Source organism: Chiloscyllium plagiosum, unplaced genomic scaffold, assembly GCF_037043375.1.
Source record: "Chiloscyllium plagiosum isolate Xiang-an unplaced genomic scaffold, Cpla_swu_hap1 HiC_scaffold_19, whole genome shotgun sequence".
Classification (NCBI taxonomy): Eukaryota; Metazoa; Chordata; class Chondrichthyes; order Orectolobiformes; family Hemiscylliidae; genus Chiloscyllium; species Chiloscyllium plagiosum.
Window position 1 is genome coordinate 27,330,743 of NW_028270157.1, and position 16,542 is coordinate 27,347,284.

General features: G+C 40.6%; 1 protein-coding gene across 1 annotated transcript in view; it reads right to left on the reverse strand.

The window, feature by feature from the left end:
- Positions 1–16,542, reverse strand: part of ptprq (protein tyrosine phosphatase receptor type Q) — a 206,953-nt gene that overhangs the window by 56,181 nt on the left and 134,230 nt on the right. The window contains exons 42-45 of the mRNA XM_087997157.1: positions 13,669–13,855; positions 12,367–12,608; positions 11,333–11,402; positions 8,275–8,433 (exon numbers count right to left, since the gene is read on the reverse strand). Coding sequence (XP_087853283.1) covers positions 8,275–8,433; positions 11,333–11,402; positions 12,367–12,608; positions 13,669–13,855 — 658 coding nt within the window. The remainder of the gene's footprint in view (positions 1–8,274; positions 8,434–11,332; positions 11,403–12,366; positions 12,609–13,668; positions 13,856–16,542) is intronic.

Here is a 16,542-nt window from a genome sequence, read left to right on the forward strand (position 1 = left end):
CATCCGGGAGAAGGAACAGAAGCCTGAACACATGCACCAGCCGGTTTCAAAACAGTTTCCACCTTACTGTTGTTAGAATACTGAATGGACTCACAAACTCTTAACATTTGCCTGTACCTGTGTTTTTGTTTTTGCAGCTGTTTACCTATTAGTTACTATCTATGCTACTTAACTCTGTGATCTGCCTGTATTGCTCGCAAGACAAAGCTTTTCACTGTGCCTCGGTACACGTGACAATAAATTCAATTCAATTTGATTTAAAATCCCCAGAAAGGCAAACTGACCTGTTGGGATTCATAATCAGTATGACTAGTGCTATCAATTCAGCAAACTGATGATTTGATGATTCATTTGTTTCCAGCCTGCTGATTTCTGCCTCTACTTTTGCCCATAAGTCAACCGTCACTGGGTGAGCCTTTCAGAATCGTGGAATTACTTTTTGGCCAACAAACAAAGTGGCCTTGGCTTATTTGATAGTCCTTAGACCTTCCTGAAAAGCTTCTAGGTATTTAATTAGGACTTCACTCAGGCAGCCATTTTCTAATCAAAAAGTGTTGAACCTATCTCGGAATCCTTCTCAACCAATTTTGCCCCATTAAGCTTGTGCTTGAGCTTTTTATTACAATCAGTCATAAAATTTACTACCAGCAACTACAATGGCTTACCAGCCTGGATCTTGAAGAAATTTTTAACTGTTTGGCCAAGGCTTGGCTTGGTTTTGGGGTTTTGCTGTGGATTGATCTAGAATCGCTCTGTTCAGGATCTGTCTTGAGTGAGGTTATGCAATTGGTGTTCTCCAAGCTCAATCGAGCTGGTGAGGGGATCTGCTTCCATTGGAATACCCTGCAAGTCATATGCTCTGCTGCTGCATTTTCCAATGATGAAGCCAGTTAAAGTGCCTTTTTGAAGTCCAGTTGGGCTTGAGTTAGTAGGTGCTTTTGTATGATTTCATCATTAATCCCACTTTTGTCACCATTGAAATAACTCCACAGAGGTTGATATCCCATCATGCTTTATTTACATGTGGAGAGTCCCTCAGCAGCAGCTCTCAGAGTGAACAGGATGTTCTTATGTGTCTGCCATGGCTCCCTGATTGGATTAGGTTAACAGCCCCAATCAGGGAACACATTTTCTATGAGGTCCATCTGGTTGAGCTAGTGCCCGAAACGTCAATTTTACTGCTCCTCGGATGCTGCCTGAACTGCTGTGCTCTTCCAGCACCACTAGTCCAGAATCTGGTTTCCAGCATCTGCAGTCATTGTTTTTACCTAGTTGATTTTAACCCTACTGTGAATCCTTTTGCAAGGATGCCTTCTTGAAGAAGTTTTCCTCCTCTCTCTACAAGAATGTCAGGGAGTACTCTGTGCTACTTTCTCCCCCTCCCCACCTCCATCCTCCTCTCATTTATCTCTCTACCCTTCAGGCACTCTGCCTGTATTCCCGATGAAGGGCTTTTGCCCGAAACGTTGATTTTACTGCTCCTCGGATGCTGCCTGAACTGATGTGCTCTCCCAGCATCACTAATCCAGAATCTGGTTTCCAGCATCTGCAGTCATTGCTTTTACCTAGGATTAGCTAAGGTAGAGCTAAGAAACAGCAAGGGATAGCAAACTTTGATATAAATTATTTAAAGAAGAACAAACTTTGATGATAGCATGGGCCATTAATCAGGCATGTGATATTAATTAGAAAAGCATATAACATAGGCAATTCAGTAACCACAGGTGATTTCAACCTGTATATCCACTGGATAAATATAATGAGTACTAATACACTGGTGTTTAGGGATGTGTTGATGATGGTTTTCTTGAGCAGTATGCTAAGGAACCTACTGGAGAACAGGCTATTTTAGATCTAATGTATGTGGCAAAAATGGCTAATTAATAATCTTGTCACAAAAGAACTTTTAGGGATGAGTGATCATAATATGATAGAATTTTACTTTATGTGTGTGAAAGTGAGGTAGTTTACTTTGAAACTTAATTGCTAAACCTGAATGAAGGAAAAATAAGGGTATGAGGAGCAACTTGGCTGAGGTGGATTGGGGCAAAACATTAAAAATTCATTGGTATATAGGCAACGGATAGTCTTTAAAGAATTGTTCCATAGTTTACAGATATTATACATTCTTTCAAGTTAACAAAATCCCAAAAAAGTCAGTCAACAAAAGAAATTAAGGATTATGTAAGTTTCATAGAAAAGAGCTACTTGGTTGCCAGAATTGGATTGGATTGGTTGAGTACTTGGCATCAACTGTTCACAATAGATGTGGGTACCAAATGTAATACTTTCAAGTTCGCAAATGACACAAAGTTAGGGTGGGAATGTGCTCTGAGGAAGATGCAAATTAGTTTCAAGAGAATTTTGGCAGATTTAATGGATACGAAAGAACACAAAAGATGGAATGTGGAAAAATGTGAGGTTATTGACAATGATCAGAGGATCAGATGTATAGAGTACTTCTTAAATGAAAAGAGATTTGAAAGTACAGATGTACAAAGGGACGTGAGTGTGGCCATCAATAAGTAGTTGAAGGCTAATGTGGAGCTACAGCAAGCAATCAGAAAGGCTGAAAGAAAGCCAGCCTTTATTACAAGAGGATTTGGGTACAATTATAGCTAGCCTTGCTTAGACCGCAATGAGTACCTTGAGCAGTTTTGGTTCTCTTATCTAAGGAAGCATATCATTGCCATAGATGGAGTGCAACAAAGGTTCACCATTCTTGTTCCTGGGATGGCAGGACTATCCAATAAAGGGAGATGGAGGAAATTGAGCCTGTGTTCTCTAGAATTTTGATGATAAGCGGCGATTGCATTGAAACCTATAAAATACTTTAAGATACAGACAAGGTAGATACAGGCCCGATGTTTCTGTTGGTTGAGGAATTAAGAATTAGGGGTATAATTTATAAATAATTAGCATATGGAGATGCTGGTGTTGGACTGGGGTGTACAAAGTTAAAAATCACACAACACCAGGTTATAGTCCAACAAATTTAATTGGAAGCACTAGCTTTCAGAGTGCTGCTCCTTTGTCAGGTAGTTCATCAACCACCTGATGAAGGAGCAGCACTCTGAAAGCTAGTGCTTCCAATTAAACCTGTTGGAATATAACCTGGTGTTGTGTGATTTTTAACTAAAGCTAATCGGAATGGAGAAGACCATAACTTTCTTTTTATTCAACAGCTTGTAAATCTTTAATATTCTCTGTCCCAGACATCCGCGAAAGTTCAGTTACTGAGAATGTTCAAAGTAGAGATTAAAATATTCTAAATACCAATGAATACAAAGGGATATGGGGATAGCATGGGTAAAAATGCATCAATGTGGATAGTCATCCATGATCATATTGAATGGTGAAGCACACTAAATGGGCTGAATGACCCGAGGCTGCTCTAAGTTTGAAACTGGTCTCAGTACATTTTGTTTCAATTCAAGATATGTGCAAAACTAAATTGAATATGATGACAAACACTGTAATTGAACTATGACTTTAGGAACAAGTGGGAAACAGTTTGTCAAAACTGAAATACTGAAAATTGTTGAGATATTAAATTGTAATAAAGTATACATGTAACACGTAGATTTCTACTTTTTCACAGTATGGATACATGTTGATTTCATCTCATTTCATGGAAAAATTGTTTTCTTATATGAAGATTTAAAAAGCTATAACTCATGTATTCAAGATTTAAAAAGCTAGAATTGGAACTTTCATAAACCACATGATGGCAGTGCAGGAAATAGAACATGCAGCACTTACGAATTTAGGATGCTTGTCAGAGGATGTGTCTGAGATGCATCATTAGTGTGAGACACTTCTTAGTAGGTATGACATAGAACATAGGACAGTACAGCACAGAAACAGGGCCTTCGGTCCACAATGTTGTGCTGAACTTGACACCAAATCAAACTAATACCATCTGACCTGCCTTGGTACATATTCCTCCATTCCCAGCATATTCATGTACTAATATCTAAAAGTCCCTTAAGTGCCCCTATCATATCTGGCTCCACCACGACTCCGGCAACATGTTCCATTTTCCTACCACCCTCTGTGTAAAAAGTTTTGCCCCTCACATCTCCTTCGAACTTTCCCCCATCACCTGAAATGCATGCCACCGTAATTTAGAGTCAGATGCTGAATAAGATCCCTTAGGTTATGCTGACACTATGTGCCTAAAATGAGAAGATCTTTCACATTTCAATGTATCTCACCTTGATCGGCACATTAATATAATATAAATAATATCATTATTGGTTTAAGATGCTTTAATCATCACACATCTGCATCTTTCTGTCTTTGAAATCTGAGCCTTTATAACAGCATTTATTCTCGCACAAAAGTCAATTTCTGAGAGAAGGTATGTGTCAAAATGTGCACATCTCAGTAGGAATACATACATTGTAATGTTATTACTTTGTAGAAATACTGACTAAGGCAAGAGAAAATGTGATAGACTTTGAAATATACTTTACTTGAACACAAATAAAAAACTTATCGTTGATCAAACTACAAACACAGTTCCCAAAGATAAGTGTAGACTTTGAAACTCAGCCAAGCATGACAGAATGATGAGCTTTGGTAAAATGATAATAAACGGATCTACTGAAATTCATGACTACTTGCATCTTTTTTAACTTCCATCTTTCAATCTAAGATATCCGAAAGAATTGTTAATTCCTACTAACAGTCTTTTTACAGTTTAAAGACCAAGGCAGCTAAAAATTTCCTATTATTGCACTTTAAACAGACCTTTCAAGGGAAGTTATGCTTATTTCACTAAGTTGTGACTCCCACACTGTGATTTAAGGGTCATGAACTATCCAAAGGAGATGGTCTATTTGAATTCAGCACAGATTAACTGGCCCTGCTGAGTTCAGGATTCCCACCTGTGTGAATCATCCAGGTCTCTTTTCTCAACTAGCAAAAACTAGATCTTTAGGAAATGGGCTAACCTCACAACTGGTCCTGGTGGCTATTCTTAAAAATCTGCAGAGTTCTCTGCAGAATTCCAGCCCAAAATAGCTGACGTGGCTGAAGAGAACAGTGATAAAATAGATCACATTTTTAAGTGATAGCAGAATTGCATAATCCTCAATGAATTGCATATGCAGCAAGTCATCGACACTAAAACATCATATGGTGATCTGGTAACATGGGTATTGCAGGACAAAATGGTTAATAAAATTCAGAGAAGTTTATTCTACGTTACCATAGGGCCCAACTGTGTCTACATTTTGAGTGTGGTTACACCCCACCCACAGCATGTATTATTTCATTTTCCACTTACAGAAACCAGACACATTAGCAGTTAAAATATGTATTCTTACTTTCCCATTATAAATTAAACATCTCATAAACAAAACTAGAAAAAGAAAGGTGTTGCTGCATTTGTATACAGATTGCTTCTGTGCCTGACAAGTCATGAATGGCATTGAACTTTGTGCAATAATTGGCAAACATCCTCACTTCTGATCTAATGATAGAGGGAAGGCTAACAATGAAGAGCTGAAGATGGTTCAATAATAGACAGTACCGTCATCAACTCCTGCAGAGATTCTGACCTCCAACAATCTTACTTTCTGCCAGGTATGACTCGAATTAGTGGAGAGTTTTCCCTCTGATTTCATTGACTGCAGTTTTACTCAGGCTCCTCATTGTCAAGGACAGTCACTCAATCCTCATCTCTGGAATTCTTTGTCCATGTTTGAACTAAAACTGTAATAAGGTCAGGAGCAGAGTGGTCCTGTTGGAACTTAAATTGAGTATCAGTGAGCAAGTTATTGCGTTGATGTGCTGGGCTCCCTCATTATTGAGGATGGGGATATTTGTGGAGGTAAGTTGACTTGCATCTACTTGAACTTCCAAAGGCTCCGCCTGGGGTGTCCTGAGTGGAAACCGCCAAGAGGATTGCGTGTGGTTCCACCCAGAAGGCTGGGTGCCTCTGGCACTCTCCTGTTTGCTTGTGAGGAGGGGGCACTTGGACTAGGGTCAAGGTTCCCAAGAACCCTGTGCCCATGTGTTTGATCCTGGACACCAACACGTGGGGCGATGGAGTGCAGATGCGTGCACCTCTCTAGCTGCCCATGTGGGAACTGGGCCTGGCTCTTGATGGCACCTGTCAACCTTTTCCATTGATGCAACTAATGTGAAAAGAAGGCCCTAAGTCCCATTTGCCTGTCTGATGCTGCTGTTCTGCACTGTGCATTGGGATGAAGGCCCTGATTGCCAACACCACAGGATCATCTCCTGCTTGGGGTTGCACAGGTACCTCATCTCTGCCAGTCTAGACCATTCCTTCCTCAGCCAGTTGCAGAGTTGTCACTGTGAGGTGCTTACACTCGCCATGTCTATGGGTCCCCACCCTCCACTTCCATCTCCCTCCCCTGCCCAAAGCTGGTGCAAGGTGACAGCCTTGTTGTTGTGTCCTCCAAGACCTCCATACTCTTGTTCTCAGACCTGAGGTTAAGATTAATGCTTCTGGTGGAACTGAGCATTTCCCTACAGAGATCGAGGGTAAGCTAGCAGAACCTGCAAGGCAAAAGAGAAAGAAGGCATTGCAGCTGATGATTAGAAGTGATGTGCAATGACTGAGAGTGACATCAGGTTAGAGCTGATGCGGGATACCTACTCATAAGGCAGGAAATGGATATTACTGCATCCCTGTAGGAGTGGTGTTGATTTACTCCTGCAAGGACAAGGATTCTCTCCTTGTAGGGGATCAGGCACCCTCCTTCTGTCTTGGCTGTCTCTGCCATGTAATGGGCTGTAATGAGCAAAAGTGGACCAATGAGTGGGATTACGATGGGTGGTATGACTTCAGTCTTGATATATGTGAGGGCAAGGTAAAGGTAGTGAGGTATACAGAAGGGCTAAACAGGCAGAATGAAGGACATGCAGGATTAGGACTATGGGAGGGTTATGGGGGGGGCAAATGAGTGAACAAAGTTATTGCATGCAATAATGAGACTGGTAGAGCATGAGCATTGGCAGGAAGTGTGTGCAGTTACAGAGATGGACTGAGTGTGAGGTGGTAAAGTGAAGAATATGATATATACCCTAGAGGAGTGGAGAAGATCACTGACCTTCAATCTGCATTCCGCTGGACTTGTGGGGGTATTACTGACCCAGGTGGCCACGTGACACCAAGCTGGAAAGGTCTGGTGGCATGGCTCCTCTGTCAGTCGTCCTCTGGGTACCTCTCCTCTGGGCCATGGCATTGACCAGAACCTCCAGGCCCCTGTCACAGAATGTGGCAGTGCCAATATTCATCAAGACACAAAACAGGTTTTAAACAGGCATAAGGGATTCTGGTTCTTAGGCGAACATCTGCTGAGTAGTGGGTTGTTGTGGAAACAGTGCATGGTAAAATGGGGTAGAAATTAGACATTAGAAAAACCATAGGGTCAGAGTTAGTAATTGAAGAGGTTAAGACAAGAAAACCTGCTTGGCCTTGCAACAAAAAAAACTCTCCAAAAACACAATGCAACTCAGATTAGCCGAACAGCATGGGATTCAGCCTAGGTTCTTTCATTTACACTGCATTTGTCTACCTTTCTTGCTCCAATAGGGCAAGAAAATTTATTGTTAATTTTTATCTCAGTCAATGCATCTTACAGATAGACAGACAGAGAGACATGATACCAGTCTTACAGATTTGACTGGCTTAATGACATTCTCCAGATAAAGCTTATTCACAAAATCATAGAAGAAGTAACTTTTCACCTTCAAAATGGAGTCTTTAATACAAAATAAAAACAATGATGTTGCTTGACATATTGCATGCAAAACTTGCATAGTTTGAGAATCTGAATACAATTATACCACCCGTATCTTCTCTAAGACTGACACTCCTTTCTAGAACTCCTAAAGTCTGGTCAAGTTTCAGAAATGGAACTTTCAGTGCACCCAATCTCTTGCTGAATGTTCTTGCACAATATCAGCTCTTCTCTGAAAATGCTTAATCAGGGAATCAGTCCCATAGTCTATATTGCCTCTAAGCAGTGCAGCCACAAAGCAACCCAGAAGTTTCCACACACAAGTCAAACTCTTGAAGTTACCACATGCGAATGGTTGGACCAAACAATAACTAAAGATCTGCAAATGTTAAGTGCATCACACAAGATAAAAAAGAGGATATATTACCAATGGCAGCACCACAAATGTAATGGTGTTAGACTGAGGCAAAGTGGTGAACAATTATCAATTAATTTCCTCATGTTAGTTATATTTGATTGATGTCAAACTTTGGAAAAAGTAATGAATTTTTACCTCTTATTTCAGTCACTATAACTTGTATTTTTTTTATAGAACCATGTTCGTCTGTGAAATAACATGTAGGCATTCTGATTGTCATAGTTGTGGAAGTGACTTGCAATGCTCCATTTTTATCCAAAGCAACAGCTGGTTTAAAAGAAGGTTTTGGTGGAGCTGTGGAAAAGAATGGAGTAATGAAAATCATTGTTTGAAACAACATTGAAAATATAAATAAAATGTCATACACTGTTTTCTAGTGTTACTAAAACTTTAAACATTTAGCTTGGTAGCAGGTGTGGTTATAATATAAAAATATTAAGTATGTATTCTCAATATATTTGTATTATGCATGTGCCATGAAAGCTTTTGAGATACTTTCACAATTGTGATGCCATTAAAACATATGAAGACTGAGGCTTGTTGCATGTATCTCATTATTATGCATCACAACCAGTATCTTGTCATTCCCTTGTGATTTGGTTTTTATAATTCAGAAAATACAAAACAATAGGCAGCTTTTATTATTCATAAGTACATGAAGGTGGATTTATTTTGACTTTATGGCATGAGAAGATTGTTAGATCTCTATGGCCGATGACATCGTTGGCTTCCGACTCTTGTCTGGAATTGAAAACATAAATCTATTTGCTTCTAGTTTCCATTTCTCTCTCATGGCCACCTGGCCCATCTTTGACTCTTCCCTTCCCATCCTTGACTTCTGTCTCTATTTCTAGGGAAAAGCTGTTCATCAACATCAATTACAAAGCCAACAACCTCTGCAGTTACTTTGACTACACTTCCTCACATCTTTCCTTCAGTAAGGACTCAATTCCATTCTCCTAGCTTCTCTGTCTCTGTTGCAACTGTTTTGATGATGCCATCTTCCACAAAGCAGCTTCCAACCTGTATTTCTTTTCCCTCAATCAAGGATACCATGCCAACTAATGCTCTTCCTTCCACTCTCAGCACCACCCACCAACCTACTACCACTCCCCAGGGCCCTGAGCTCCTTTGGACCGTTCTTGCAACTTTGCCTTCACAACTTCCCAACTTTCCAATGCTGGGTCTCTCCTTGTCCTCATTTTCCAATCATCTTGAACCAATTCTGCCACCTCCAGAGAGATACCACAACCTAATACATTTGTCTTTCATCTCACTTGTCAACATTGCACAGGAAGCATTCCCTCTGCAACACCGCAGCCTACTTCTCCATCACTCTTAAAAGCTCCTCTCTTCCATAGCATCTCCCCATACAAAGGCAATAGGTATAACACTTGCTCTTTTAACTCCTCATCATCCAAGGCTCTATCCTCTATCTGAAACAGTCATTCACCTGCATTTTTTTCAATGGAGTTCACTATATTCATTGCTGGTAGTATGGTCTTCTCTGCACTGATGAGATCAAATGCAGACTTTTTTTTTCAAAGAATTCCACACCTCATTACAGGCCAAGTGATAAGGCCTCTTGTAATGCAGTGGTAGTGTCTCTATTTCTGGGCGGAGAGTCAAGTGTCCCCTGAATTTTAGTTCGAGTCCGGAGGTACGTTATAATAACCCTAAGCAGCTGGATTTAAAAATATCTATGCCAAGTGCTTCTCTAACGTGTTTATTGGGTGAATAAGCGTGAGAAGGGAATGAAGTAGAATGTTGGCTAAAAAGTGCTATTAGGGTGGGTGTATGGGTAAGGAAGATCCATTAGTTGGCATGGAGTAGGAATGATTTGACATGGAGTTAATATGGAGAAAGGGAGGACTGCAGATGCTGGAGATCAGAGCTGAAAATGTGTTGCTGGAAAAGCGCAGCAGGTCAGGCAGCATCCAAGGAACAGGAGAATCGACGTTTCGGGCATAAGCCCTTCTTCAGGGGCTTATGCCCGAAACGTCGATTCTCCTGTTCCTTGGATGCTGCCTGACCTGCTGCGCTTTTCCAGCAACACATTTTCAGCATGGAGTTAATATGGGGCTATAGAGGGCTATGGTGGCAGATGAATGGGTATGGAAGGAATATGAGTTGGCATTGAGAGAGTATGGGGATCATGGATAAAATGTTTTGAAGATATTTTTCAAAAGGTTCTTGAATCCTGACTATGCTTCATTATTCCTCTGAGGAGCCACAATCCATAAGCCATGAAAAGTGGACTAACCCTGCATTGGAGCCAGCAGATCTGGAGTCTATACTGCATGTTCACTACTTGTACCCTAATGCTGAGCCAGTGAAAATGGAGCTGCTGGGAATAGGTAGGGGGCAGAAATTGGGTCCTGACCACTACCTTTCATGGATTTCTGAGTCTTTCTGACTCCGCGGAATCCAAACCTATAACTTTGAAAGCTTACATAATTATATTTCTTTCTCTTCCAATCCGTCTGTATAGGATAAGAAAGAAAGCTGACAAAGATGCACACATTGAAACATTAAAGCAACAATGCATAGAAAATAGATATGTTGCTGTGGCTACAATGTCCTTTCAAATTGTGAAAAAAATCCCATGCCTCATTTTCTTTGCACACTATCACCCTTATATTACATTCTTCTGCCTGCTTTCAGCAGAAGAATTTACAAACCCCATGAGTGGAGATGATTAGATTCCCTACAGCATGGAAACAGGCCCTTCGGCCCAACAAGTTCACACCAACTCTCCGAAGAGTAACCCACCCGGACCCATTCCGCTACCCTATGTTTACCCCTGACTAATGTACCTCTCACAATTTAGCATAGCCAATTCACCTGACCAGCACATCTTTTGGATTGTGGGAGGAAACCCACGCAGACGCAGGGAGAATGTACAAACTCCACACAGACAGTCGCCCGAGGTGGGAATCGAACTCGGGTCCTTGGTGCTGTGAGGCAGCAGTGCTAACCACTGAGCCACTGCGCTGCCCCTTAATATGTAATGGCAAAGTACTTGAAGAAAATGAAAATTTTGTCTCTGGAGTCTTTGACAAGAGAGGCAATGTCACTATTGCCCAGAAATTTCTCTTTGTTCTCTGTTATCCTCACTTCTTTTTCACCTAATCATGAGGGTATTATTGAAACACTTGCAATTGAATGAAATAAATGTTAGTAAGATACATACCTTTAACATCCATAGTTATTTTCTGTTCTAAAGTTTGTGGCCCAGCACCAGCTCCATTTACAGCACGGACCTCAGGATAAAGGGAATTGACATTTAATAAACAGAAAAGAAAGTTCACTCAGGCAGGCTGAATAACATTAACAAATACCTTACTGTTAAAATGTGATCTTATTCAATGGAATAGTCCCAATATAAAAACAAAATTAAGATACTGTAGAATACTATAGAGGACCTTTACAATGTTCAGTATCATCATTGATTCATATTCTGTTATGCATGTTACAGTTCCCAAGTCATCACATTCCACACGTACTTGGGGAGACTATTTGCTTACTTTGTCATCCAGTGAAGGAGGGGATATAAATTGCATGGGGAGGCAGGTGGTTGGAATTATGCCGCATAGTTACATTTTAAGTGTTTAATTGTTTAAGAAGTTTAGCTTGTGAGTTTCTATTTGTAATGAAGTTTTACCCATGCCACCTAAGTGCTCTGAGAAGCTTTGATTTTTCATTTTCCTCTCCTATTTGCACTGTGAAGGACTATTTGTTGCTGATTGACCAGGTGCACAGCTGCACTTTAAATATCATGCCAGTTGTGGAAATACTGACAGCTCCTGGCAATCATAATTCACTGCTGACAAGTGCATAATAAAATAATGCCATAGAGGCCTGGTGCCTACGTATTGATGCAAGCAACATGACATTGCATCAGGTAACACACTAGAGCTCCTGGTGAGAAACTCTCCATAAAACACCCCAAAATTGACACTTGGTTTTTTGGGAAAGTTTGGCATTTTGTTCTATATTTGGGTAACTTGGCCTGCTTAATTATATCTTTTGTTTTCATTTTATACAATAAACTTCTGCTTTGTTAGAGAAAATCTTCAGCTTTTCAGAAAATGACTACCTAGATAAAATTATAAAAAATATAATCTATTAAGGTTTCTTTCTGGGACCTGACTGGTTCAGTCAGATGAGCAGCTGCAACCATAACACATTTTTATTCAAACTGAAATAACAAGAAGTGCTTCTTACCCGTATGATATATGTATTTCCACCTTTCAACCCTTCTATGACAGAAGTCAGTGACTGGTTGCTTTTGACAATTTTCAGATTGTTTACACGGCGTTTAAAAGCCTCTCCCTCTTTATAAATAATTGCTTGGTATTTCTGAATAATACCATTTGGAAGATATGGTGGCAAGAAAGATACATGAACCATTGTCACTTCATCGGGTATCTTCTGAAGGCTAAAATTCTGTGGTGCATCTTGAGGCACTGGAAGAAAGTAACATAATGGTGACTTATTTGAAGTATAGGGATGCAGAGTATATGACTTTACAACTATTGACTTAAATAGATGTGAGTCATCACCCAATTAGCTATGTGGTTGTAGTGAGCAGGGTTCCTTGCTGGGAGCATTATGTCAGATAATATCCTTTACGGTAGGTTGATTAATGCTGCAATACCAATTAGAATCTGCATTGTGAATTACCAGATGGTTACAACACACTTGCATTCATTTTCTAGCCCAAGTGTAACCTTATGGAACAAAAACAGAATTTGCTGGAAAAGCTTAACAGGTCCAGTAACTTGATGAAGGGGTTATGCCCGAAACATCGATTCTCCTGCTCCTCGGATGCTGCCTGACCTGTTGTGCTTTTCTAGCACCACACTCTCAGTTAAGGTCCATAACTAGTTAATTAATGTGCTACTACTTTGCCCTGGAGGAAAATCATCAGCTTGCTTTTTCACTAACTGAAGTGAAAAGGTGGGAAGGGAGAGAGGGAGGATACCGGCTTTGGAGTATGCTCTGTTTGTATGGGGGGGGCACCACCCACTGTCAAAACGTGACTCACTCATCCCTTGGGTCCATGATCCCATTTGATTAATATGATCCTCTTGTTGGGGTTCACTTAGCTGCCAGCCAATCTGTTTGGCTAACAGCTCTTGAAAGTAGGAATTCTTTATCCTAAGGAACTGACGTTCCATTCTCATTTCTTTAAGGCTGACCCCAGTGTATTATTGCTACAGGGAAGGCCTTTTTAAATTCAATTGACAAAGAAAGACAAAAAATGAAAATTAGTAGATGAGTTGATGATAAAAAATGAAATATGCATGACTGAAAGAAGCATAATCGTAAAAAATTGAGAAACCTTTTCTTTTGTTTATCAACTAAATTTCATTCTCATCAGAATTATTCCATATTTTAACTCAGTCATGTCCATCTATAGTCTGATGATTATAGCCACATAAAAATATAATTAAATGCCCTCATCCATCTAGATCCTGAAAACAGTTTGATGCAAAGCTTATAATGTAGATCAAGTAGACTCACAAGCTTCAAGTGTCCTAACAATGATTGGCTCACTGGCTTTGCCATGTATTCGGGCATCTTCTTCTCTGCCAGTAAATGCTACAATGATGATAGAATATCTCGTGAATGGCATCAAATCAGATATCTCACAGGTTGTGTTCTGTTTCTCTGACCTAAGAATGGTCATATTGAAATCCCCATTATCTACCTATAAGAAATTGAAAAATAAATCGTTTATGCAATACATTAATTTCAGACATTCTATAAATTTCCCAAACTAATATGCTTCTAAGATTAAATTAAACACAATTATTGTATTTTCTTTCTGTATTTTGCTTTCAATAAATTGACTTATGAAAATGGTAGAATGTTTTCAGACCTTGAACAGGAAGGATAATGGTGAAAGATTTGAGAGGTACAATAAGAATAAAAAATAATCATATTTTTGATGTCAAGAAAGGAAATTCCACAAGATTTCATGGCTAATTGAGGATCTCACTAGTAAGCTGTGAGGTCCTGATTTCCATGGATTTGCTTCTCATTATTAGCTAGCATTGACTCATGTCAGTCAGGATTCTCCCAGATACTGGTGCGGAATGAACCACTGCCCCAGAGAACTGGGTACTCTTAATTGATCACATAGTCACTTGCACAAAGTGGTCACAAGTGGAGGTAAGGACCTATTACAAGGTGTGGTTATTACCCTTGTACTCAGTGTTCCCCTCAGCACAGTGCTAACTCTTGGTCGCAATCATGAATGTAAGGATTGAAGGACTTTTAGAAATGTATTGCTATGCAAATGCTTTTCAGAATTAAGCTTTGCTTTAACAATATAACCTGTATCTTCCTTAGTGTGTATGAAGAGGCTGCTTAACTCTGACATGATATCTACTTAACCTGGTCCTACAGTTAAAGTGATCATCGATCAGATATGTGATTATTCAAAGTACATTTATATTTACAAATATGAGAAAGTATGTAGAATGAAGGGACACCAGGGCCATTTAAGTGAATACTTTGTTTTGTTTCTAAACTCTGTCATTAGGTTGAGGTACAGCCTGGGTCCGCAGCTGGGGGCAGGGAAGCTGCCTGTTGTCCTGGACATTCTGGGCTAGTTGTGGTGCTAGGAGATATCCTGTTCTAATACACACTCATCCGCCTCCACTGTAACTTCCACAGGATTGGGTATTGCAGGCAGTATGGAAGTGGAGGGTCCTTGCACCTGGGAGTGGGTTCTGTGTATGGTTCCTCCTCTGTCTGGGTGTCTACTTTCACCACGCAGTCTCTACTGTCACCACGCAGTCTCTTTCAGAGGAAGGAGTTCCTGGAGTGAAGTTAAGGTCCCTTGCCCCTCTGTTCCTTGCCACTAATGCTGAGCATTACTATTTAAAGTGATGAAGTTTGAGTTTACAAGAATTTCCAGCAGCTACTGAGCATTTCATTGGACCTGAATCATCACAGTGGCTAGAAACCTGTCCATGGAAACAGCCAGATGCACAGATGCCAAAGCCAACACAGTACTGATAATGTCAATGAACTCCTACAACCTTCAATTGCTGAGTATCCCATATAAACCTACCTATTTTTCATTTTCCTGCCATGCATTTGCATGAAGTTTCTTTCTCAACCAACTTTGATTTTGATTTTCTGATTTTATTGTCACGTGTATTTTACAGTTCAGGTTGTTCTGTTAAAACAAGTGTGTCATCAACATGAATTCGCTGTAAGACATTTGATAAGTTGGGGACGCATTTCTACAACACCAACTTTTAAAACATGCGTTGGCTGTAACACGATTACAGCACCAACAGTTTAAGCGCTGTTTCCAATGGACGACTTTTCTGTAACACAGGGTTGTACGAGAACAGAACCATTGCATTAATAGAAGAACTGACTGGAGAATGAAAAGCTTTCATTGGTTGCCATGGTATGGCAACATTTTAAGTAGTTTAAGAATAAGGAATAAAAAGAAAGATATAGTTTGAAGAGAATCCATCAGTCCTGAGCCAGCTCACCACCATCAGTGATGCCTGCACATCCCTGCTGTCTACACCAGACCCAACCAACATCGAAGTTGCCGATTCTCAGGCACCATATTTGCCACTGGACTGATACTCCCTCACTGCCACCCGGACCAACCAGTGTTAGAGTTGCGTCTCTCGCCACTGGGCCCACCTCATCAATGTTGACATGGTGCTTTTCCACCACCGCTTTGCCGTTGCCAGTTCCCGACTCAAACGAAGGCGCCAATCCTCAGGTACCATCTTTTGCCACTGGCCTTATCTTGCCGACATTGCCTCTGCTGATGTAGCAGCCATGATTCCAGATCCTATGCTTGCTCTAGAAAAGTAAATGGAGGCTTGCACGAGGTCCACGCAGGACCCACTCTCCTCTGCTCTGGGCCTAACCTTGTGATTACCAGATTATGCTCTTGAGTCTAATCGAGAAAGCGAATCCAACAGGGTGAAAGTCTCTCAGCTAGTGGAGGGGGCAGGAGGAAGTCTGGATATCCACTGAACTCTCTTCTTCAGAAGGGGAGGGGAGCTGATGAACTAAGGGACTGCTCCCCTTGGTGTGGGGGCTATGTCAGTGCCACTGATGCTTGATTAAAAGAGCAGCGGGAAGTAGTTACACAATAAGGGTGGAAGTTTGAGCATGTAAAGAATATTTCCTTAACAGTAATAATGAGAGAGCAACAGAAAACAGTGAAGCTTTCTTGATTGTTTCAACATGGAAGTCTCAGTCTTCTCCAGCAAATTCAAGGATCTTCTGTTTGTACAGATGTGGGCATGGCTGTGGCCATCCTGCCTCCTGTCTTTGTCCTTCTCTGCTCTTGTGTGACATTTTCTTCTGCAATGAGTCAAAAGGCAGGCTTGAGTGAGATGAAAGCAGCTG